A 27,669-nucleotide genomic window follows, 5' to 3' on the forward strand; every position below is an offset into this window, starting at 1 on the left:
TTTTATAATCAATTAATCATCATCATCACCATTCCCTTTCCGCACCTAATGGTGCATAGAGCACTGCATTTGCACACCAATCTCAGTGTATATTGATCATTTTTGTTATATGAAGGTAAAATGGTCAGTCTTACGCTTCAGTTACCAGTCCAGAGACTATGAAATATTCTGGTGTGAGAACACCATTTTAAATTCATATTTCACATCAACCATGTCGGGAATCGAACCCGAGCCCTCTCACATGGTAGGCAAACGCGCTGACCATTACACCACGAGGTCGATAATGAATGAAATGTTCAAATACAATTCATTTATAAATAAATATCAGTGATCAAAAAAGTTGTTTTTCTCTAATAAAAGACTCAATAAAAATTTGATTTAAAAAAAATATTTTGTCAGTTAAATAAATTTGCTATACGAAATTTAATTATCGAATATCTTGTTTAGTATTAATAAATATTTACAGATCATTATTTACCTTTCTAATTTTGAATGATAAACTGTTTTTGTGAAACAGCTAAAAAAATTGAGCACTTACCGCTATTTATTTTATAAGGTAAAATCTTTTACAAAAAATAAGCCTCCTGTCCCATATAAATAAACCTTCGTTTCCACTCCAAAAAAATTCACTTGTGAATTTTGTAATATTTATAAATGTGTAGGCAAATGACTATAATGCATACATAGTTCTATCCTAGGTTTAAGTTTATTTTCTTCGTCGGTACTCTAGACAAATATTTCATCTGCTTTTCTGATCAACTTTTACTCGGGGTGGAAATACTCTGTAACTGTAAACGAATATACAGAGAATAACACAAAAGAATGATTTAATTTGCCTATCAACGTTATAAATATGAAATCAATCGTGTTTCTGACAGTATTTCGAAATTTCAAAAAAAAATACTAAATTAATCATTTGAGCTTATTTGCATCTGCAAACAGCTTTTCCTTCCTTTTTTTTGACATAAAATTGTGTCGATTTGTAAAACGGCGTATAGTCGGTGGGGTACTTAATTACCGCGTTGCCTGTTTTTTTTTTACGAAAATTATAAGAGCCGTCAGTTTTTAATTATTGATATTTTAAAACTAAATAATAATAGTTCTTTCTGATACTCCAGCGGTATTTTTGGTTGGTTAAAATCGTAAGTTGCCAAAATTGCCAAAATTTTCCATCGCTAGTTATGCATTGCAGTATCACCGATAGTAGTATACCTTATAATCAAATTCTGCAATATTTATTTTTAAACTCTGTGTTTTTTTTTATTAATATCATAATCTCGGACTCGATAGTTTTAATAAATAATGCCTTATTGCAACTACATTTACCCATTAATTGTTAATTTTCAATTCTACGCAAAAATGCGCAATTACTCAATTTATTATATTATACAATGAGTCGATGATGTATGAAGTTTTTTTATTTTTTTTTTTAGACATCAAAGTGAAAGGGGTCTAAAAAGTTTCAATTTCTTTTATATTAAACGTAGAAATTATTTAAAAAAACATTCCGTGAAACTTTTCGCCCTCAACCGAGGTTTGAAGTTTACCACTTTCTGAACATTTTGTCAATTATCTATATTGATAAAATTATTTTTTGTTAGTAATGACATTACTTAATCACATTACAAATTCGAACACGTTTTGAAACTACCGAAACACAAAAAGTTTACACTCTGCGGAACTGATTCCGTTGAGCGCCTGGCTAATATTGACGAAAACAATTGCTCATTAAAACAATGCTACCCATTTACTACAAAACAGAGTGCAACTCACGCCCTTAGATGCTTATTTAATAAGGTTTAATGCACATTAAAAAAAAATATTGTACTTATTTTCTTACTGAAATACGAAATGACAGCCAGTTTAGCGCAAAAAATGGTATTTTAGGGCTTTCTTTGAGGGCTAAAAGTAGTATTTTTTGCGTTCCGAGTAATCCAAAAGGCAACTTTTTAGACCCCTTTCATTTCAAAATTCGGAAAAAAATATTATCGGCCCACCCTAATGTACAAGGCTCCACCAAGAAGATACACAATGCTGAAGAAGTAAGAAACTTTGCAATTATTCCGCCTAATTTTTTAATATTTACATGTTCAATATGTTCTTTCTACTTACCCTATGCATTATTTAGTCATCAATACCTTTGATATCTTCGTTATATAAGACCTTTCTCCGATGCATTATTGTTTATGATATTTTTTATCTGTTGCCCCCCCCCTAAAACGGCGCACTAAAATAACAATTATTAACAAGTTAATCATATTATGTGTATAGCCATTTCTTTTCACTCAAAAATTGTCTTCTTAATCTTTTAAAATAAGTTCTTGTATTCCTCGTGCATATAATTTACAACTTTTAATTGACAAATATCTTCGTATTGTTTTTATGTATATTTTATTTTTACTTTTTATGTTTATTCATATTCACACGTATCTTTAATTTTCTAATTATTGTTGGTATATTCTGTAATTTATTTTTGTTCTTTAATTCTTCATTACTAACGATATTTTTTCAATTTCAAATTTATATTTATGCTTCAATTTTCATTATTATCGGTATGTTTTCCAATTTATATTTTTGTTTAATTTCTTTATTACTAGTGTTATATTTTATAATGTGTATTTATGCTTAAATTTTTATTATTATCGGTATGTTTTCTAATTTATAATAATTATGTCTCATTTCTTTACTATTAATGCACATTTTCTAATTTATTTTTATGATTCAATTTTTATAATTATTACTTGCCTGTTTTCTAATTTATATTTATATTGATTTTTCTAATGTTATTAATATTTTTTGAATTTATTAAGCATCATTTAATGAAATTTTAAAAAAAACACATGTAAAAAATAAGGTCCTTCCTAAACAAACACAGGAATTTCCTAGCTAGTCGGGACCTGAAACAAAGAAACTCTGTACATTTTAAATCATAAATAAATAATTTATTATCCTTTATGTTCAAACTTATGTGCTTTTGAATAAATTATCATATTTTATTTGATCGTTTATTCCGGTTCCGTTCATATATAATTCACTGCGGCGCTTTCACGCCAAACTTGATGGATTACGCGGATTTTCACGAGTCAAAATATGATTTTTCTTTACGCGCCTTTGTTTTTCCTCGCCAATTACGGCCTTCTACTCAATCTGCTTCTCCGTATAGCCTGTGTACACTGTACTCTTTTAGTGGGGTCAAATAAACCAAGTAACTTGGTGCATTGCATCCTACAAACGTTCGCGACAAGGTCGTGTGTACAATATTTGTAATAAAATTTTCCGAAAAAGTCACAAATAGAACCTTGATGCGAGCGTCGCCAGCTAAAGCAATAACTCGCGTTCGTGTTATTGACGATTTTGCTCAAAATAATATTTACGCAAATAAACCTCTAGAGACGTCAATATTAACGCTTTTATCTGATCTTGTAATTAATTATTTATATATCTACTTGTTCAGAATTTGCTACCCGCTTGACACTTGCCTAATACATGTCACGTTTTAACTCTCGGAATATTATACAAATTATCATTAACAACATTCTCTTAATTAACGAATTACTACAGAAATAGAGAAGAAAATATGGAAGTTTAAGCATTTACAGGGCTTACGACCTGTCTCCATCCCTGATGTAATTTGTCAATATTAACGACTCCCTAGGGGGTGAAATTATGTCTTTTGTCTACAAACATTTGGACAAATCAAAAATATTGTAGCATTCTCTCATCTGCATCTAATGATCTATGTGCATAATGAGCTATGTGCATTGGCACATTAATCGCAGAGTATCTCCATTATTTTCGCCTTATTTCAGGGGTTTTATTTATTTATTATTAATTGACGGACCATCTTCTAATAATTGAACGTAGTTATGCAGAAAGCAGCCAGTCCACAATTTAAAAACAAATATACAGGTGTTCTTTAAACCCTGTCACACCCGAAACCACGATGATCAGTATGAGCAAGAAGACATATTGGCACATTAAAATAAATATTTGGAACGCATAAAATTTACAAAAATAAAATATTTAAAAAACAAACGGTTGCTCCCCTGCAGAAGTTCGCAACCATTTGTTTTTTTTTTCAATATTTTCTTTTTAAAAAAATTGTTCGTTCTAAATTTAAAAAAAATAATATGCTAATATGTCTTCTTGCCCATACTGATCATCGTGGTTTCGGATGTGACAGGGTTTAAAGAACACTCAGTATATATTGGTGTTGTCGGGTGCAGTAAGGTCAATTATATATTCTGCTAAAAACAGCCAGGCCGCTTTCATACAAAAAACTTTGATAATCACAATGAGAAAACAACTTGGTTCCCATTTTCTAATAGTGAGTTATTTACAACTCGTTGGAAATGGCCCTCAAAATTAAATGTTTGGGTAAATTAAAAGAACTCGAATATTCCTTTTTAAAACAGTATTGACCACAAAACAGCATTTCTCAATTTGCTGAAAACGCCAACAGCACTAGAAAAATCTTACTGATTAGATGCTGATGGGAAGATTAATGCCTCCAGAAATCTTATTCTCTTTAATAAATTAAAGGTATAAAAATACGTAGTTGTTTTAATTTTATAAATTCATTAATTTAAAAATACCTGTAATAAAAAAATATGTTTTAATACTGAATGTCACCTCATACCTTTAATGAGGTATTATTCAATATTAGAACTGCCTGTTTTCTGCGAAATGTACATTTTAAGTTGTGTGGTCAGCCAGACTAAAAAAAACACCAAAATTCATTTAACGCATGATTAAATTATTTTTGAAGTTATTATAACAAATGAATCGAGCGATTCTTCACAATCATGTCCCCTAATATAAAAATAAAATAATATATTAAATGCATACTGACATAACATACATCAGAGTTTTACCAGGGCTGGCGGTTTTCTGCAAAATGCACATTTTAGACTGTGTGGTGGGCAGCCAGACTTTAAAAATCATTTTAACTGGTCAAACATATAATCAAATTTATTTTAGTATTACGAAGAAAACGAATGTATGCATTATTTATCATTCATTTGTCAATGTAAAAAACATTTCATCTGTTATGTAGATTTGATTGATTACTCACTCTTCCCAAAAGTGATATTATCTCAGTTTCACTTTTTCTGCATAACTTAGTTCAATTGTAAACCAGATATATTTTATATAAAGTCACAATTATAAAATAATATAAGAGACGAAACAAAAACCAACAGAGGATTTACGAAACATACTCGTATTTACATTATAATTGCCTAGTGTGTTATGTATTAGGTTTTAACATGTAATATGTTGCGTCCGGTTTTTTTTCTGTTTTAAAAATGAGCACCAAAAGTAAAACAAAATGGTAAACGCCATTTGAAAGAAAAATTTCTGCTGAAAACCTTCAAAATGGAATGTTTAGTCGACGAAAGTGAGCATTTTCGACACCTCCTGTTCGCGTTCAATCGATAAAGGAAAAAACAAATAAGGATCATTATTGACTTAAATTTATTGTAAAATAATGATTCAATTCAATTCACTTATTTAAATATAACATATACATTACAAATATACATTTAATACGTACATATTATAAAATAGAAAAAAATACATGAAAGAGATTCATGTCAAAGTAGTAGGAGAATCCTGCTTCGGATACATGGAACAGATCAATATCCAGAGCGATGTTGTCCAGCATAGCAGTAGCTCTTCCAACAGGCATAACCATCGGCAGGTTGGTCCTGTATATCGGAATATGAAACAATCTATGCTGCCTCTGTCTTAGGTAATTATCAGGAACATACAAACCAATGCTCATCATAATCTCAGGATTATCGACAATACCGCGCACCAATCGATAAAAATGTGTAGTCAAATACACATTCCTTCTATTCTCTAAACTGTGTGATGATTTATGTTAGCACCAAACACGCACCCTGAGTGTAAAATCAAACTATGTGCAAATACTGTAGTTTAGAGATATGGGCGTTTGAAGATTGTACTTGTTTTATGCCGTTATATTTTTATTTAAAATTACTTGTGAAATAACGAAGATTGTGACAAATAGGATTGTTTTGATTGAATACATAAATATTTCGTATTATCAGTCATCGCCCCTCTGAACCGCCTCAGCGCCCCCCAATTTTCTCTGGGCCTTCTACCACCCCCCTGAAGGCCCTCAGCGCCCACAAAAGGGCGTTATCGCCCACTTCGAGAGAGACTGGTCCAACATTAGAAATTATGCGATGACTTAGTTTGATAACAATATGTACGTGTTGCATACCGCGAAATTAACGTGACCCAAATTAGTAGGTACCCAGTAGGGCGCGTCGCTATCTGCCCGTCTGTCTTGTCTGGTCTATACTATAAATAATGCTATCCGATATTTATATTTAAACGTGTATCGATTATTTCGTCCGTAATACTTAGGACAAATTTGTGTCATGTACTTTTTTTACTCTCGCACGAACAAATGTTTGCTTGAGCTAATATTGTTATTGAAAAAAAAAACGTTGTTTTAATTTTCTTTATTATGTCAATTTTTTTTGTTCGAATTGCTTTGTTGCCGTTCGCTGTCTACGTGGTGTATTTTGAAGCACTAATGTAAATGTTTTATATTTACTTTTTGTAGTTGAGACCTCTTTTAATACGTGATGTTATGTATTTTTACGCACCAACCATGTCGACGCTAGAAAGGAAAACGTCACCAAACTACATGTTACAACTTTATAACAGAGCCAATTAAGTTTTTTATTAATAAATATCATAAGTATTATTTTGGCGTGATACATACATAATTTTAAAAACGGGATATTTTATTAATTAAATTTAAAAAACTAGAGTTAGCTCTTTTGTAAAGTTGCTACATGTCGATTGATAACTTTTTCTTTTCCTGCGTCGATATGTGTTTCTTATTTCTGGGCCCCGAGTAATCGTTGTAAAACGGTTAATTAATAGAGTTATCTTCGACAGTCTTTAAAAAAAAAAAAAAAACGACATTTGTGTACGAAAATGAGTATATTTGCATGAACATTTAAAGCATATTCGTCGGTAACATATAATTAAATATGTTTTGAAGAAAAAAAATGTGCATATTCTGCTTTTCATACAGAAAACTTAATTTTACTTTATATCTAATTAAAGATAAATGTTGACATGTTAATGTTATGTTGCATTGTAATCGGGGCCCAGGCCCCACATTACTGTGGAATTTTGACAAAGTTATCTTCAATCATCTTTAAAGTTAAATTCTATTTTCTGTATAAAAAATATAACATTATTTATATTCAAATATATTTTTAAACATGTTCAATTACAGGTTTTTGACAATGGAAATTTTCATACGAATATACACATTTTCATTTATAAAAATCGATTTTGCTTCATAGAAAATAACTTAGTTGACTTCACGATATAATCGGGGCCGCGGTGTATTTTTAAGTACTTATGTAAAGATTTTGTATTTACTCCCTGCAGCTGAGACCTGTTTTAGCTCAAATTTACACAAAATCTGAGCTCTTTTTTTTTCTTTCAACTGTCTTCTTTTTTTTCTTAAGCAATGTGTAATACGCAGTGTAATAAACCGACAATGGTTTTTCTTTACTTATTATGTATCTGTTGTGAATCAGTTAACATGGTCTTATTTTTTAAATTCAAATATACTGTAACCGTGTTTTTTTGTATCAGTTTTATTTAGTTCTTTGGTTATTACCAAACCCGTTAGCAAAAAAGTGTAGCCATATTGCAGATGGTGTTTTGTGTATGTAATATGTAATAAATAATATATAATATCTTAATTTCCTATTTCTAATAACCCTTTACAGAAACCGGCGCAGTGATTGTTTGATAGTTTCAATGCCGTTTTTTCTTGATTGCGTTTATCAGGTCTGTCGGCGGTTATTTCTTGTGTTTTTATATCTTTTTAAATAATGTTTCCCAAGTATGATTCCGAAATTCGGCTTTCATTCCGTTACTTTTGGCCTTCGTCATCCGGCAACATTTATAATTGAAACAAATAATCATCGTTATAAGATTGCAAAATGATCTTAGCCACTAACCCGTCTCTTCCGCGATACCTATTCGTCTTTTAAACTGTTTAATAAATCATTTTCATACTTAAAAAAAATCCTTTTTTGCCTTTATACATTTTTTTCTTTGCTACCCGATTAAGATGAAAAGTACCTAGTGCAAACGATGGGCTTATTTTTACCCATTGCAAAGGATATCTACGTTATTTGCTTGTTCGAAAAAATAGTTGTTCGTTCAAAGGATGAAATCAGAGCTTGTTGCTTGTATTAAATTAAACAATTTAAATTAACTTGTTCAAAAACCGAAATCAACGCATAAACGCTTGTTTAAAGACCCAAATCAACGCATGAACGCTTGTTCAATGGACGAAATCCTGGCATAATCGCTTGTTTAAATAACGAAATCAACGCATAATCGCTTATTCAAAGAACAAAATTAACACTTACTCTTCTTAACACGCTCTTCTTCAGTGAACGAAATCAACGCATAAACTCTTGTTCAAAGAACGTAATCGACGCAAATCGCATTGTTCAAAGGACAAAATGGATCATTGGTACTTGTTCAAAGCAACATGTCGACGCTAATCATAAACTTATATTTTCATTACACTTATTCCGGTAAACTTAAATCTACTCTTTATTTTTCTTTTATAAGGTACTTGCTTTCATCTTTTTTTTAAAATCCATTAATTGATCGGGAAAGAAAAAATATTTTCCTAATCTACTATTGTCTAAGACCTTCCCATGTACAATACTCGTTGACTCTATATTTTTTCCATTAAGTATGAGAATAAAATCGTCCTTCGGGTGGCAGAATGGCGTTTAATGATTCCAACTATTGTATTTTTACCGACCATTGCATTTTGATCGAGGAACATAAACTAGTCGATTGGTCTCGCCAGAAACAAACTTATGAAATGTCAGTAACCCCACTCGACAAGAAACTTAAATTATATTATTCAATGTCTGCATTCACATATACTGCTGTGCTTCACTCAATCTTGCAATGCCACTGTCATAATCAAATTGTAATACATCTCGCCTAGAGCGCGTTCAAATTAGCGGGAATTTAAACACACACTTTGCCTAAACTATTGACGATTTTACTTCAGATTTTTCGATTTGCACACGTTTTCTAAAACAATCCATAAACTCGATTATTAGGAGCTTTTTACAATGGTAAACGTATTCAACCAGATTGTCGCCTTGGTTCATTTAAATTTTGCTCATCAATATTTACCATAGATTCAGATTTTCTACTGGCATTTCTTGGTGGAACTGCATTTTCATTATAATAATATAAATACGTATATAGTTATAATTGCATTTTTATTTTTTATTTAATTTAATTTCAATATTTACCTTATTTTATGGACAATAAGACACATCGGGCCATAAAACGCACCCCAAAATTAATCTAAGAATTATAAGAAACAAAATATGTATTGGACTATCGTCTGACTTATCAAACGCACCCCAACTTTTGGTTGAATTTTTGGTCCGAAAAATGCGGTATGTAAAATCTCGTCCTTGTGTAACATTCAAAATTATATACTTATTTATTAAACTTCAATTATTAGTACTACAAAATTAATTTGAAATATTCAAATATGTGTATATACATAATTATTTACGAATTACAGCTGATTTTTACTGGGTACTAAACTTATTGATCAAAATACTCACGTTATACACATTATATTATAAGCAATGTGGGATCTAGTGTAAGTTTGGAAGGAGACGGGGAGAGGATCCAAGAAAAGAAAAGAAAAAAAGGTAAGTTAGCTTTGTAACGACATATATTATAAATTATTTCTTCAAGGGTACCATGGGAAGGCGCTATTTATGTAATCATGGCTAAATTGTTAAAAAAAACTATTAGTATTACAGGTCGAATGAGTATTCACAATACTTTCAAAATAATTTATTCAAATTCCAGAGTTTTTTTTTTCTTCTTTTTTCTCATTGGAGTTTTTTTGTACCTCCATATATTATTTGAGGTAATCCTAATTTTACAGTGTCCATTTTAGTTTACAAAAGTTCTAAGACAGCGTTTTCCTGGAACATGACTTTTCTATGATTTTTATTTATCTGTAAATATATAATAGTGAATGGATTTTTACTTCTCTAATGGACGGTTTACTGCCACAGAACGCGATGAAAGTGAGTTACGTGATAATTTCTGTTAACACGGGTCATGTAGGGAGATATATATAATAATAACATATTTTATGATAACACGCGTCACAGCTACTCGTTTTTACAATTTTTGGTCAAACAGGAAGAAGAAATACTACAAGTTCACTGTACATTACAAATAATATATGCTGTCACGTTAGATGATTTATCAAAACATTACCATATTAGCTGTTCGCGGTTTATACGTTCATAATGGGGCGGAGGTCGTGACGTTATTGTGACGCTACTTATTGGCGAAAACAATTCGGATGTACTGATTAATAAATATTTGCACTTTTACAACGCATTTTTTATTTTAACTCCCATATTACGCTCAGATCAGCTGCATCTACGGCGAGAGGATAAGTTATTATACCTCTACGCAAACGGCGCACTAAATTCGGTAAACGCGCATTTGCGGTCGCAGGCCCTATGGCATGGAATGCTCTGCCAATTGAAGTGCGAAACTGTGAGAGTGAAGTGATGTCTCAGAAAAAACATATAACCCACTTGTCCTCTAAATTATTAGAATAAATCCTCAGCATGTGAAAACAAAGTAAATGGTTTTACTTGAATCAAAAATGTTGAAATTAATTTATTTTTAGAATCACTTTATTAAGCGCCTTCGAGGTATTATATTACGGAAATGGCGCTGTATAAGTTACCCATAATAATAATATTCGTTACACCAAGAGTGTTTGTATACTCATAATTAGCAATTTTATTACTTGGCCGCCAAAATCAAATTTCAACTGAATTATTTTTTTTTAGTGTGCGGATGTACGTACGAAAATATCATGCTTTTTATATAAACGTCAAAATATCCGACATATATCGCGATTAGAATATCATCAAACGACTAAAATTATTCATTGGTATCTGTAACCAATAATGTTTGCCTCCCAAACCCAATTTAAATCATGTCTGACTTCAGGGGGTTGGTTAAAATGTTTGAAGTGGAATATCAGTTTCGCGACCTTTTGCCCTGCCTATTTCTAAATTTGGACTGAACCCCGAACCAAAGGCTGAAAAGTATCTCTTGAGTTTTTGTTGCTTTACATTATTCCCCTACTCCGGATGAATCCCCATATATATATATATATATATATATATCCACAACACGCAACAAACGCGACTTTATGGTGCCCGGAGAATCTCAGTAAAGTTAAACAGAGAAACAGGAGAATGTCTCGTAAAAACAATGACCCCTACTAAATTATAGATATTGATATACATATATATATATATATATATATATATATATATATATATTATATCTATATGTATATCGGCAAGAAATGTCAAGATGTATAGCTTGATATATATCCTTCGAACCCTGACGGGATTCTCCAAAAACAAACAAAAATATTTAGTCACTGGTCACTAATTATGTCTAATATCTAAATATCGTAATAATCCATTAATAAATAATGTATACGCTTCCAAGGTAGCATTCATACAAAATCCTCCAAGGAATATTACCTAATTTTTATACGTATTGGTAATGTGTCTATTTGTTTACGGGTCTGTTTCTTCCTCTGTTCTTTTACTAGGGGATCCGGTTAAACGCTTTTCTTTCCCCGAAACACGATGTACTTTCCGCGGGTAAAAAAGTACAGGTGTTTGGGAAAATGACTCAGGACACTGGCAAAGCAACTTTGCGTTGCTATGCCGCCTTACATAATTCTAACACGTCTCATTACAACTTCGCTTAAATGGACAGGAGTAATTAAACTTCTCGTATAAAAATAGACTATTGTACGTTTTTATTTTTGAAGTCTATTTCAGCAATGCCATTAACAAGTGCGTTCAAGGTCGCCTGCAACTGATATATTCTACTTGAGAAAGAGTCGTCGCCCACAACCAAACTCCGTACTGAGCTGGTGTAAACATTAAAGATTTGCTGCAGAACTCTCTGTCTCCTTCGATTCACATATTCGTATACGAGAGCAAAAGAGACCATGTTTGGGAATAAAGCCCATTTTATATCACTTGGAAAATTGAACACGAAATCTTGTGTGGGGGGTCGAAGCTCACAGATAATTTTACCAGAAATCTAGAGCGACTACCCGGCATTTTCAATTAAAAATAATGCATTATATTCTGCACGGTTAACGGTTTTGCACACAGGATGTTAACTCAATAACGAAATCTGATGACATTTCTAATGCAGCGTCCTGAAATACATTTACTTCACTTTCGCTATGGAGACATGAAGGACAAAGGAACACGGCCTATAAAAGGACCCCAGGGCGTGGTAACATCAGTCCATCTGTTCCAGCATGTAGCCCAAGTCAGTCAGACTGTTCAACTCAAATCGGGTTGTGGTCCTGTGGCTAGTGTCTCGGACTCACGGACCAAAGGTCCGTGGTTCGAATCCCACTCTACCCCAACTCGATTCCATTTTCTAATAGTGAGTTATTTACAACTCGTTGAAAATGGCCCTCAAAATTAAATATTTGGGTAAATCATAAGAACGCAAATATTTCTTTAAAAAAATAAATAATAATAATAATTTAAAAAAACTCACCATCCCCGTTACTCTTGCGCTCCATAAAAAAGCGCCGTATCTTATTCGCCATGTAATCAATATACATCAAACATCAACATCGTTTCTTCCGCCAATCTACAACTGGGGTAGGAGCTCCACCTCCCCAGCAACTTAGAAAAATCCTACACTTTTAATTCCTCTCTTACCTGTTACATTTTTATGGTTTTCAAATGATTATCTAAGCATGCGTATTACGCAACAAATACGCGTTATGGGTACAGTATGCGCGCCCAGATTTTGCATCAGAAAATAAATTTATCTTTCCGTGCCCGGGCGGATGAAGAATACAGTTCGGTGTGTGAGATAGAACCAGAATCCTGGACGAGCGTTCTCGACCCGATGGCTGCTTTCGGGGAAAAATCCTGGAAAAGGAAATCGATTGAAGATATGTCCACCTCGTAGTGTAGTGGTTGGTGCGTTCGCCGTCCACGCTCGAAGTACCATGTTCGATTCCTGACCGCTGTCAGCGTAAAATATTTATTTTAAAGGTTAATAACTGTCCCTGGGCCGCGATTATGTACGAAAGTGTGTATATTTGTATGGAATTTCCAAGTATTTTCTTCGGTAACCGGTAATTGAACATGTTTAGAAAAAAAATGTGAACATATTGTATTTTTCATGCAGAAAACTTAATTTTACTTCGTAGATAAATTCAAAGATAAATTTGATCTACCCATCATAATCCAGGCCCTGGACCGACACATGAAACGTCAGACTTATTATTATACGAATGCAGTGCCTTATGCACCACTGGGTGCGGAAAGGGAAACGATTATGATGAAATAAATAATTTCTTGAGTCGGAACTTTTATAAATTCTCGTGAAAATCCATCGTCTCAAAATGTGTGTAATGGCGGCATTTTTTTTTTCGATTTTGCCTAGTATTTTGTAGGTATGCGCACGCAAAAACTGAGTGAATTTTTCGATCAAAATTAGGACGTGTTATTAAGGTTGGCGTTCAAACACGAGATTTTAACATTTTTATTTCACCACACAGTATTTTCCAAATCAAAATCTGACAACGGTTTTTTTAGCATACAAAACGGGCTTAAAATTATTTTGTAAAATCACTTACCGAATGCTTGTTCTATTTTATTTCGTGAAGTAAATGAACTTCGCGTGGGCACATCTAGCGGTGAAGGCTGCACGTATTTTGCCTGCCTATTTATATTGTTATGTAATTATTGTATCATAAAACTAGGCTTTGTTCAATTTATAAACATTAGTCACGAAATTGAATAGCGCTGAGAACCAGAAAAACATTGGCGGCGCGGTCAAATGGATCTCAAACATTTATTGTACTTAGTTCTGGTCATTTGTATAAAAATTAGCTTTTTTCCATATGAAATAATGTTCTATATTTATAATCCGCAAGAAAGTGATTCCAAACAATGATAGATCTTACAATGTTTGAGTATGTCCAAATGCTTGCAGACTGGCTGGATTTCCTCCCTAGTTATTTGATTCAGCCTAATGAATCTCACCCACGTGATAAAAGGTTTCAGCTCTTTTATTCTTTTACTTTTTTTATTTTTCAATATTTTTATATACTTTTTAAACAAAGAAAATTTGATTCCATTTATCATCTAGACATCTATTTTGTCCAAAACTTGTAGGTACCAACTTGTAGCAGAACCCCGACGATATAAGACAGAAATGATTTAAACAAAGCCACTTTCTGTGTTATTATCACATTTCAAACCAATTTTTCAAATATAACATTGTGTCCTTAAATAATATAACTTTAAAATTGTGTTGCTTTTAATGCCAAATATCTCCTTATTGTTTTTATGTATATTTTATTTTTACTTTTTATGTTTATTCATTTCCATATGTTTTATTTTTCTTATTAATACTAGTATTAACACGTATCTTTAATTTTCTAATTATAAATGGTATATTCTGTAATTTATTTTTGTTCTTCAATTTTTGATTATTAACGATATATTTTCAAATTTATATTTTTTTAAATTTCTTTATTACTAATGCTTTATTTTATAATGTGTATTTATGCTTCAATTTTTATTATTATCGGTATGTTTTCTAGTTTATAATAATTATGTCTCATTTCTGTTTATGGCATATTTTCTAATTTATGTTAATATTGATTTTTTCTAATGTTATTATTATTCTTTGAATTTATTAAGTATCATTTAATGAAATAAAAAAAAACATGTAAAAAATAAGGTCCTTCCTAAACACAGGAATTTCCTAGCTAGTCGGGACCTGAAACAAAGAAACTCTGTGCATTTCAAACTGTGAAATACAAAAAAAAAAAAAATCTCCAGGTTTTTAGGTCACAGCACTCTCCTATCAAAGATGTCCAGCATCTCACCAGACTTTTCTGTTAGTGTCCACACGCCTCACTCCCATACGGTTCCACCGCTCTATGGTAGTTTGGTGCAGGGTGATTTTTCATTTTAGTATTTCACATGCTAGCCTCTAATAAACTTGGCAATAATTGCCGTCATTAGTGACCAGCGACCGCGGAAGTGTGATCCGTATTCCGTATATGGCCACGTAATTACTCCCGAGACAAATGCCCTCCGCGCCCGCAATGCTATAACCGCGGCCGGCGGCCAGAGTGGGCGGAATAACCGCACCCAGTACCTGAGGTCAGCGGTTACCGCGCGTCCAGATTTTACCCGATTTAGCCAGAATTTACATTGACCATTGTTTGTAATTAAATGCAAGAGTCGGGTTGTGGTGTCACAGCAGATTAGAAGTTAGATGTTTTTATTTTTATTTTCTTTTATTTAGGAAACATACAGTACAGTTACAAAGTTTAATATTTTACACAATTAGACTTAACTCTAATGGACCAGTGAAGTTTCCACATTATAAAGCTATCATATGTAAGGTTAATTATGAAAGTATAAAAAAGAGAAAGAAAAAAAAAACATAAATGAAAGTTGTTTAAAAATAAAAATTTAAGTAAAAAAAGATATTTTAAAGCTTGTAGTGAGTATTTAAAAATGGAAATAATATTAATAATTAAGAAAATTTATAAGAGTAATTAAAAGTTAAGATTTTTTTATGTTGAGTTACTTCATACTTGCCACCGAATACTACCTTTAACCTACAGGTTTCAAAACGACCAATCCATCCCCTATAAAAATCTTAACATTTTTTAACTCTCAAAAGACTAAAAAATACTTGTGTCAACTGTGTCAAATGTCGTGTTACATTAAGTAAAATATGCGATATTTTGCAATACAGATATTTAAAAACAAAAAATTAACACATAATCATCGTCATCATTTCCTTTCCGCACCTAGTGGTGCACTGCACTGGTACACCAATCGCATAGGCGTATCTTAATAATTTTTGTTGCATGAAGGTAAGATTATCAGTCTTACGCTTCAGGTACCAGTCCATTAACTATGAAGAATTATATTGTAAAGGAACACCCTAATACATAATATGTACTGTTTAATAAACGGTATTCCATAATTTGTAAAAATAATCATATTATTTATGGCGCTTAGGCACAAAACGATTTCTTTATATTTATAAATAACAGATATCAAGTCTTGTATGTACTATATTATGTAGACTTAATTATTTATTAAAAGAAAACAACAGCGATTGTAACAAAAAGACAATATTTACATATTAACCAAAAATTATAGACCAATTACACTAACTAAATGCAATGCCAAAAAGGCGTACCCGTGTCAAGCCACTCCGTATCATTCCACGTGTAAAAAATACTAGCTGTTAAATATTTTACCAGTATAAACTTCCTCTTAGAACGGATTGAGCCGTGTTAGGTGGAATCTAAACTAACCAGAGAAAACTACATATTATCGATGTTAAAGTACTAATAAAATAATAACCGCCTACCAAGGTTCTGTAATGCTATTGGTATATTTGCTGCCTCAGGAATAAACTCCTTTGATATCCACGATGCGCTTTAAGCTGGCCAACCTCGGGACTCGGATGTTTGAGTGTAGGAGGGGCAAGGTGGTTCACACCTCACACTTCGCTGCTGTGCGAGAATGGCCCACTCCTGAGGCTTTGGTCAAATCTTAAATTTACAACCCCCCCTCAATTGTGCTAGCACTCAATACTTAATTTTAATTTTTGTATATTTTTTTTCTTTATAATTTCCTTAATTTGGCTTCATTTTAATCTCAATTTTTTTGACAAATTGTTTTTATTTTATATATGTTTTATATACTTTGTGTCCAGGCAGGTGAAGAACACAGTTATGTGTGTAAAATAGAACCAAAACTCTAAACGAGTGTTTTCAACTAAATAGGCGCTCTCAGGTGAAAGTCCTGAATAAGGAAATCGAGTGGAGAGAAGTCCGCCTCGTTAACGCGTTCGCCCACCATTCTCGACGTCCTGGGTTCGGTTCCCGGCGGTGACATGAAATATTATTTTTAAATGTTTTTTTGAGCCGCTGTGTTTCATTGTTCCTCAACCGACACCTGAAACGTACGACTGATCACCTTACCTTCATATAATGGATTATCGAACTACGCTGCATTTGGTTTACCAATGCATCACTGAGCGGGGGAAAAGGAATGACGATTATGTAAAAGAAATGTGTCTCTAGGACCCGCGGCTCTTTAGTTACTCGAGTGCTGCACAGCTCAAGTTACACTTTTTGCTCAAATTATTCAGTCTACATGTTCTTCTGAAGAACTTCTAGGACTATTTCCTTTTGAATTATTGAGGATATTGCAAATACTGTAATCGAATGCATGGAGATGCATCATATTAAACTTGATGAAATTATTTCAATTTCAACAAAAGGAGTTAATGATGTAATAACTTATATTTACATATAAGTTATTAATATAAAAAATACTTGGTACACTTCCACTTATTTATTTTGACCAATTAGCGCTTTCACCCTCTAATATGCATCTTTAGACTAGTGAATATTATACAGTGTAAGGATAATTGATATAAAACTAAGTATTATCTTAAGTGTAGGTACATTTAAAAATAAGTTGAAAAAGATACAACACGCAATATTTCAATGGAACAGAGTGAGACAAATTATTGAAACATGTGTTGGCGGTGTACTTTAAGATAATATTCTATTATATGAAAAATATTTATTGTTTTATTACAATGTACAGGGTCCAACTAAGGGGGTTAATAAGGGTGAGTATTTTAATTCTATCTGCTGATTTACTAAAATTATATCGCTATTATTTTTTATCCTATTTATTTCTAAAATTTCCAATCTATCTTAGTTTTGACCTATAAAGACCTATAAGTTCTACATGTAAATTTTTTATGTTTTTTGATTTCTCAAAATTATGTTTTAATTCATTTAAATGTGATGCATAGTTTGATATGTCGTTATTTACTGAAAAATATGGAGTTAAATTATGACCGAGGTGAGAACGGCTTTTTTTCTATTTTCGAAGCAAAAATTTATCACTAGATGCTTTTTTACCATTGCAATCAAGAGACGAAAAATTTCTTTTTTTTTGGATTGGGTGATCAAAATTGTCGTTGAATCTCCTTTACATCGCTAATTTAAAGAATGTTTGCTCAACAACAGAGAGTAAATACGTAGCTCTTCACTGCATAATAAGTTTCATTGGTCTTGAAGAGGAAACAGTTAAACGAAAGAAATTTGGCTCTCAAAAGACATCTTAAATCGTCGTTATGCTGATCTTTGGCTCTTTTGACTAATAAGTTTGGATCTAAGGATTCGAAAACATAGTATTATTATTATTATCATCATCAAAATGGTCTAGTGTTCTATATATATAGATGTTTTCAATTGTGAAATAATGAAATCCGCTTCAATATTATTTATTAATCCTATCCACTTATCCTCGCTTGAAATCATTTCTGCTGGTGTCCAGTCGCTGCCTACTACCGGAATGCGTTAGTGCCATACAATGCACCTATATACACAAAGGAAACCGGTGAACGCGACGTACCAGCTACCTACGTAAATTACACACTCCGTGTGTCTACGAGTTGTCTTTATTGTATCAAGTGGTTTTACGAGCTACGCATTGGAACATCCCGTGACATCGAGAAAATCAATTATTAACCTCAAATCTTGTACCTAACAAACATGTTTAAAACCATGCAGTTTAGATGGATTAAATCAAAAGTGAGGTGTATGAATTGCAGCCTGGAAAATCTTCGTTTACTTAATCTCACACGTCTTAGAAATTAAATTTGCCAAACTCGTTCATTTGACATTAAAATATTATGGTGTACGCCTCTTAATGTTAAAATGCTCTAGTGTTATATAGATTACTTCTAAATAAGTAAATACATGCACTGGCACAATATGCCCAATTACGACAATATGTAGTCTGCCATTCCAAGCAGTAACACTGTTAAAATTTTGAGGAAATTGGGGTTTTGTGTATTCGATTATTTTTTTTGCCGTTTATTTATTGAAACCGTTTTTTTACACTTTAGATGTATTTATTAATGTAAGTTGTTTAGAAGTATTACAATTATCAGATTGCATTAAAAAACTTTTTTTTTATAGATATTGCCTTCTTGCTTGGAAGGGCAGTATTAACATATCGTTGTATAAATATCAAAATTCTTGTACCTCGCCGTTCCATAATACTAAAATGTAATGTTTCACTCACCCTTTACGTCGCGCTCTCGATACTACAGGTATATTCGCGAGCGAGATATGTCATTTCATGCGTCACCCAGGCCAGTAGCCGAGTAGCCAGTACTATTGCCAGTGCGCCAGTAGCTCTCGGGACTTCGTTAGGGGTGTTCCTCTCGCTCGCACTGCGAGCGTTAGTTAATGTTTTTTTTTCTCATTATTTTAGCAATTAAATTGTAAATATTATCACCTTTGACTTCAACTGTAAATGATTGAAGCATTTTTTTTTCCGATTTTAAATCTCTCATTTTTGCATGTGTATATTACGCAGGACCGGATCGCGAGGATATTTTTGCCACTGTAAGAGAAAGGTTAAGATATATATTTAAAAAAATTAAATGTATGTTTGTGTTAATGTGGAATGAATTTACTGCAAAACGTCACAATCCTAGCAATAAATATTATTGACATCAAGTGAACTCGTCTGGAAGGGACTGACGCTGACCTCAAATGCGCGATAGTGCCATAACTACTTATTACTTATCGCGTTTCCTGCATTTCGCTTTTTTACTATTTTATTCAATCGGGGGTATTTTTTATTTCTTTAATTAATAAACACTTTAAATGTGATTTCAGGATATTTTTTTGGTCTAGTATTTTTTCTTCTTAATACAACAATTAGGTAAGTGTTGTATAACTTAATTGTAAGAAATTTTAATCAATGAGACTAGTATCGTAATTAATGTTGCAATCGTAAAAGTATGCAAATGACTTTCCTAGCTTCTGTTTAATGCGATTGTTATTTCATTATGTGTAATTATTAATCATCTACTATTTAATGTCCTAATAACTGTTTTTCTTCGTCCGTATCAATATAATATAACTAGAATCAACACGCGGATTTCGACATTCGTGCATAATAAAATGACATAACTCGGTTTTTAACCTGTTTTCTCAAATGTTGTCATTTAGAGGATTTTATAAGCATACCGACGACATTGTATTTAAATATATAATTCCTCTGTACGAGTGATGTCACCGTACTCCTCCTAAACGGCTTAACCTATTTACGTGCGGTTTTCAGAGAAATATAGATCTTTGCGCTGTGCGTGTTCGTAGGTATTAAAATTTTCAATCGAATATGTAAAAAAAAAGTTAGCATAAATGTTATATTCATCGATCTACCAGGGTTGCATTCGAGAAGAATGCATTTGCAAAAAATGGAAAGTGTTGTTTTTTTGCATATAAAAAAGTTTGTTTGTGAACGTTTACAAACAGCATTTGTTTTTTGTGGATCTCAGATTCTTTCCTTAAATTCCTTATAATTTCTACCCATTTTTTCTTTTCATTTGATTTTTGGTAACACTAAAATAATATTAAATTCAATACACTTTTTAAAATTGTATTCCTACTTAAGTACACCACTTTGTTGGTGAGACGACCGGATTTTTACGTTTGCAAAAAGAATGCCATATTTGAAAAATCATATATTTAATGTTTTGAATTTCAACCACCTACTTAAATCTCAAGTACCTACTTAAATCCTTTTTTTTTATCTCAAAATTTTTAGTTTTAGAACTTAATCACAAACAAGTACCTAGATGAAAAGTATTTTTCTAAGATGATAGCAGGCAAGCCAACGTTCGGGCAGGACAACGTCTGTCGGGTCCGCTAGTAGTAAAATAAAATAACGTTCAAGCTACGCTTTCTTGCTACTGATATTGATTAAATCCTATACACGTTACTACAAAATATTACATGACAAAATACGCTGGTAACTTAAAATATTAATTGATTTCAGGTTTGTGGGTATACTTTCATTAGTGGATCCCTGCTTCGGCGACGCGACGCGACGCAGCGTGTTGTAAATCGATCGCATTTCACCGAAATTTCAATCGAGCAGCAAACGTAATTAAAATATCAAATTAAAATACATGACTACGTAGAGCAGTAAATATAATAAATTATTTTAATTAAATCTTAGGAAACTGGACGTTATTGCGTCGTGCGTCACGAATCGGGCCTTTGTTTTCTCAGATCACGTGTTTTGAGCGTTTGATAATAATTGAATTTACCGTCTCCAGACGGAATTGAAAATATATTTGTGCACGCAATGTCACGTTATTTTGTTATTATTTGTTATATGTCTCCTAGATCCATTTCCGCGCCTCGTGAAACTCCGCGCGCCGGACGATCGAATATCGAATGATCGCGTAAACAATCGTCGCCTTGATTTGAATACAACGCAAGTAATTTTTATCCGTATGTGAGACTGGATTGAATATTACTTATGACTGGCCGAAACAAGATTTTCAGCCGAAACCAAATCTTATTGAAATAAGTTAAGTCACGTCAAAACGCCCAAAATTAGGCGTTTTTATTGTTAAACCTCACGAGTTCATCAAAATAAGTATTAAATAAAATACACAATGAAATAAAAGGCATTGTTTTAATTTGTTTACTTTAAGCGCTGTTTGGTTCCTTGTTTTGTTATACATACAGGGTGTTCATTAAACCCTGTCACAGCCGAAACCACTATGATCAGTATGAGCAAGATAACATATTGGCACATGAAAATAAATTTTTAGAACGCATAAATTAAAAAGATATATAATATCAGAAAAAGCAAATGGTTTCTGACTTCTGCAAGGGAGAAACAAGGAGGGGGGAGGGGAAGTCTGATACCAAAAACGCGCGGCTGCGCTCCCCTCGCTTCTCCGCAGAAGTAAGCAACCATTTGTTTTGTTTAATTTTTTTTTTTTTTTTTTTAATTTTCTTTGTTCTAAATATGTTTTTTATTATTTTATTTTTGCCCATACTGATCATCGTGGTTTCGGATGTGACAGTACAGCCGAATATAATCCGGCACATCCCGACTCCAGCCGAAGTTTAATATTTTTGGCCGAAACTCATTTTATTTGCCGAAACTGACCGATACAGAAACTTCGGTCGGTCGCTAATATTTTTCATCGTATAAAATAGCATCTATCTCTGTCATTTGAACGAAGAAATTGTTGTCAGAAATCAAATAAAACACATTTTTTTTTAGTAACGTTTATCAATAAGATGCATACAGGGTGTTCTTTAAACCCTGTCACATCCGAAACCACGATGATCAGTATGGGCAAGAAGACAGACATATGAGCATATTAATGTTTTATTTTTAAAGTAAATATTAAAAAAACAAATGGTTGCGTACTTCTTCAGGGGAGAAGCGAGGGGGGCGCCGCCGCGCGGTTGACGGTATATTATACTCCCACTCCCCCCCTCCTCGTTTCACCCTGCAGAAATAAGCAACCATTTGTTTTTTTTAAATATTTTATTTTTGTAAATTTAATTCGTTCTAAAAAAATATTTATATGTGCCAATATGTCTTCTTGCCCATACTGATCATCGTGGTTTCGGATGTAACAGGGTTTAAAGAACATCCTGTATTGCTTGGAATACAGCTTAAGTCAGTTGGTGGTCAGTAGTACAGTCGTTTACATTGTTTTTGAATAAAACACTTTAAAATCATGTTTATCTAAAAACCTCTAAAGTTTCATACAAAATTACCGATATATGAAGATTTTTTGTTACCTGTTAAGTTATCATGTTTGACTTACGTTGTTTTAAAATTGAGGCGAAGCAATAACAATATTTATCGCACCGCGGGCTGCGTCACACGCGGATTCAAAACATTTTCCGGATTCCCATTATTTCGCGACGTAATTAATTTTGGCATTCATTGCTTATTCCAACTATTATTAACATGATTGGACCCGATTTAAATTTATTACAACAGAGAGGACAAACTTTTTTCAGAAGAGACTTGGAAGTCTAGGCATTTACAGGGCCTATTTACCTGTAATTGGCTGGTCAGGTCATAAACCCTGCAAATGCTTAGACTTCCATGTTCCCTTCTCAAAAATGTTTTCCCTCTCTGTTGTAATCAATTTAAATCTTAATAACCCCCTAGGGAGTAAAATCCATCATTGTCTTTAAACATTTGGACATGCTAAAATTATTATTTAGAATTAAAGATTTATGTAGAATCATTCAATACAATTCATACAATCATTCAACACTACACTTAGATTAATTTAACTAACTTTTTGCAGTAAAAAATACAAAATATTATCTATTTTATATTTGTCTATTTGAGGGTACTAGTTGCAAAATCAGTTAACTCCGATTTTTTTTTTACTAATGCAGTTTTAAACTATTATAGTTCTTCTACCTTGTGTTTACTCATTGACTTTCGAATCCGTCTCCTTTTAAAACTAATTTGGTTTAAAAATCAATTTCCATTGCAAAATCAGTTACATCTGCCGGTCGCCATTTTTCTTTTTTTTTCGACCTTCAAAGTAGGTTACATCCAAAATTAATTTTAATTTATTTCTTCATTTATCTGTACTTTATGAACTTTTATTGTTTTATTAACACATTGTAGTCGGGCGCTTCGAACAATAGACTCTAGCCTATAGCGGGTGTTTTTCGCGATTAGCGCAAAAATATATCGCTTTCTTAAAATTGACATAATTTCTAAACCAAATAATATTTTCGATCGAAATTTTCAAAGAAATCATATTTGACATTTGATCATCAAAAATAAATAAATTTAGGTAAAAAGTGGTCAATAATTGGTTTTACTTTGCATAATCGGTCGGAACTATCTATGATTTCTTCATTGTTAGAAAAATGCCACGCTTTCCATATCTGCCGAAACCGGTCTCTGGACATCGTTTTAGCAAAATAAGGAGTTTCGGTTGTTGGTTCAGTAGACCAGTACTCGTCCCTTATATCCTTTCGAACTTGTCCCATCAAAATAATCAGCCCCAAAAACTTTTTCATTTCTTTCAAAGTAATATTTTTCCACTTTCCCGATTTTTTATATAATTTGTAATTATGTGAGTTTTGGTGGTAATATCTATTAGATTCGTTTATAAAATATTCAAACAAATCATCACCGATAAATAACTCTATCGCATCACTTACAGTTTGAGGACAATGGACATTTGAATTCAAACCGCGGCGGCCTAAAAACGATTCCAGAACTGGAGGATTATCAAACGATGACCACATCCTCATCTGAGCTCGTCTCCGAATCAGAATCACTTTCAATAGTGCGACGGTGAAACGTTCTAGGTCTTGGTATTTGTTCATCATCACTCGGTTCTTTGTCTGACAACTCTTCAATGTCATCATTCCATGAACAATTAGATAAATTGTCGGCATACACTTCATCGTCACTATCATTGGCTTGTAAAGACATTTTTGTAGGGGTAACGTCCTATACAATGCTAATATATTCAAATAAGAAAATACCAAACAGTAAACAAAACAGTGCGAGCGGTATGAAAAATAGTCCAATACGTGAAATGACTCAAACTAAACTGGAGATTGAGATCGCATAAAACTCTAGATTTCTGGCGACGCCTTTACAAGTGGCACACTAGCCAATCCGGACAAGGCATCTCAAATAACGTCGACAGACTGTCGCCTAGCACCCCAGGTAGCAAATCACCCTTCAAGGCGTTTTATTTCACGCTGATAACAAACCCGTTTAATGCCGTTTCCCGCCAACAACCGACAGTCGACAAAAACGGCATTTGCCGTGTCCCGCGGTTGACCGACAGTCCGCGAAAAACGGCAAATGCCGTGTCCCGACGACAATGTGTTAACTAATAATAAAGTCTTATTTTATTTATTAATAATAAAGTCTTATTTTATTTTATTTTATTTTATCTCTAATTCTTAATATTTTATATATATTTATATTTTTGACACTTGACACTTCTGCAATATTTACACACATGTCCACCCTCATTCCAATATAACACCCACTCACCCACCCTCTCACTCACTTACACTCACACCAACACAGTAGTATGTATTGTACGTGTATTTAATGTATTTCTGTGGATATCTGTCATTGGTTTTATTCTCTGTATATTTTATTTGTTATATTTTTGTTACATGTATTACTGTTGATATCCCCAATAAATAATAAAATTAAAATAAATATATGCAAAAAATGTCTCTTAAAATTCCTTCTTCATATAATATATGGCATGATCAATGTTTTGGTCACTGTGATCTTCTGTGCAGTTACTTTAATTTACAATCTCTTGAATAGCAAAGATAAATATTAGATGTTTTTTTACTTGTTCAAAATTATAAACTTGATTCAAGTGGTCTTCAAATTGGCTAGCTGTAATTCAAATATCGCATTTCATTATCTGTAAAATAGAATGTGTACCTTTGTACAATGATGAATAATTTTGAATTCAATCTATTTAGTGATAGCATTTTTAGAATTGAATAGAAGTTATTTAGATGTTTATAATTTCACCTAAATAATCATTTTCGTATTTTTAACATTCTGTGTTTCAAACTGTGATCATTGTTATTTGCGGGAGGGGGCTACTGTTATATTTATTTATTTTAAGTACCACTTTGCGAATTTCACAAATATTTCTTAATTGTGGTGTCTAATAGCGAGTCTCTTTTTATTCCAGATGGTTTGGACAAGAGAGGGACCACAATGTGCTCGTTATGGATCTCCTCGGACCCAGCTTAGAAGACTTGTTCAACTTTTGTTCTAGACGGTTTACTATAAAAACAGTTCTCATGTTAGTTGGTAAGTACCATCTACTGGTTATATATTTGCCGTTACTCCTAACATCTGCCAATGTTTTATTCTGTCGAATAAATTGATTTTACATTGTCATTCTAAGACAGTAAACCAAAATTCATTGACATAATTCGATGCCTAAATATAAATAGTTTTTTAATTATTATTTTTTAATAATAATTATTGCATCCCTTCAAAAATCATTCCTGAATATTTCTTTAAATGTGATCCTAGCAAAATAATTTATGTTGCATAGCCATTCATTACACATTAAGGGAAAGGCGACAGTCTGGCTTTTCTTCATACAAATGTATTCCTGTATTTTCTCCCAGGATTATGGCACTAGAGAAGTGTTTTTTTTGCACACTACAGATATTTACCATTTTACTTTTTTAAATCAATTGTTTCTTATAGGACCTAGGATTATAGAAAAACCCAAAAAAGGACTCAGTTTTATCTGCAGTATTGTTTTTTTTTTTTTTTTTAGTGTAAAAGAAATATTACTAATTTACCCAAATATTTCAATTTTTGTAGCCATTTTCAACTAGTTATAAATAACTCACTATTTAGGAAATCAAGTTGGGGTTGAGTGAGGTTTGAACCTCGGACCTCTGATCTGTGAATCCGCAACACTAGCCACGGGACTACAACCTGATTCTGTTAAATATGTTTAATTTATAATGTTTTCAACAAAATGTACTTAAAAAAAAAATCTAAGTCAAATTATTTATATTTCCTTTTTGTTTTAAAGAAAATTTGTAGATAAAATACATCTCCTCAACAATTTCTGCAATGTTACTTAACCAACGAGGATGAACTACTGTATATAAATAGATAATTATGTGGCTTCACAATTATGTTTCCCCGGAATGGGGTGGAAATTTATTTTTCAGTAGGAAAAATGAATGGCAATTAATGCTTTTATTTCATTCCCAGAAGCTGGTGTCCACCTTTTAGCCCGTGGCTTCAATTTAAAATTTCCATTGCAATCGAATTAAGATCTGACATGTTGAATTATCGACTGTCCCTACATATACTATCGAATCTGCGTTTTGCAAGGTTTACAGGAGAGCAAATACAAAGCTTGATATCTAGCGTATTTCAATAGACACAGGTTCGGCAATTCTACAGTATCTGATAGCTTCTTTAAAAAAAAAAGTGAAGTTTTGTTTTTGCTCTCCTCTAAAACTCGCAAAATGCAGATTCAAATGTATATGCAGGGGCCGTCGATAGATCGTTTCCTTAATGGTGTATTTTTTAAAATACAATAAACAATAAGTATAGTTAGTTATTTAGGCATGCGCAAATTGAAATAAACCGCTCTCAAACTAGCTCTCTCCCAAGGACTGAAAAACGCTGCGGCGTCGTGCCGCGTCTCATTTTTCACAAATATAATTTGTCTTTAATTTCTCGAAAGGTTAAAAAAAGTATAAGAATTAAATTTCACCCGCTGTAATTCAATTAAATGATAAGGATATGAAGTAGCGTTATTTTCCTTTACGGCTTCTTTGAAATAGATACATTAAGTTTTTTTTGTCTTACAGATCAGATGATAGGACGCATAGAGTATCTCCACTGCAAAAACTTTATCCATCGAGACATAAAGCCAGACAACTTCCTGATGGGCATCGGGCGGCACTGCAATAAGCTCTACCTCATCGACTTTGGACTCGCCAAGAAGTTCCGCGACTCGCGCACTCGCTTCCACATCTCCTACAGAGAGGACAAAAGTCTCACAGGTAACCTCCCCCTTTTGCATATCTAGTCTAGTTTT

At 32.7% G+C, this 27,669-nt stretch overlaps 1 protein-coding gene across 2 annotated transcripts in view; it reads left to right on the forward strand.

Moving 5' to 3' along the window:
* CkIalpha (Casein kinase Ialpha) overlaps window positions 1–27,669 on the forward strand; it is a 64,695-nt gene that overhangs the window by 23,916 nt on the left and 13,110 nt on the right. For both annotated transcript variants that reach the window (XM_088236489.1, XM_088236488.1), the window contains exons 3-4: window positions 25,780–25,901; window positions 27,440–27,634. In XM_088236489.1, coding sequence (XP_088092615.1) covers window positions 25,780–25,901; window positions 27,440–27,634 — 317 coding nt within the window. The remainder of the gene's footprint in view (window positions 1–25,779; window positions 25,902–27,439; window positions 27,635–27,669) is intronic.

This window comes from Micrasema longulum, unplaced genomic scaffold (genome assembly GCF_059751315.1).
Source record: "Micrasema longulum isolate JH-2025_06_02 unplaced genomic scaffold, ASM5975131v1 h1tg001562l, whole genome shotgun sequence".
Lineage (NCBI taxonomy): Eukaryota > Metazoa > Arthropoda > Insecta > Trichoptera > Brachycentridae > Micrasema > Micrasema longulum.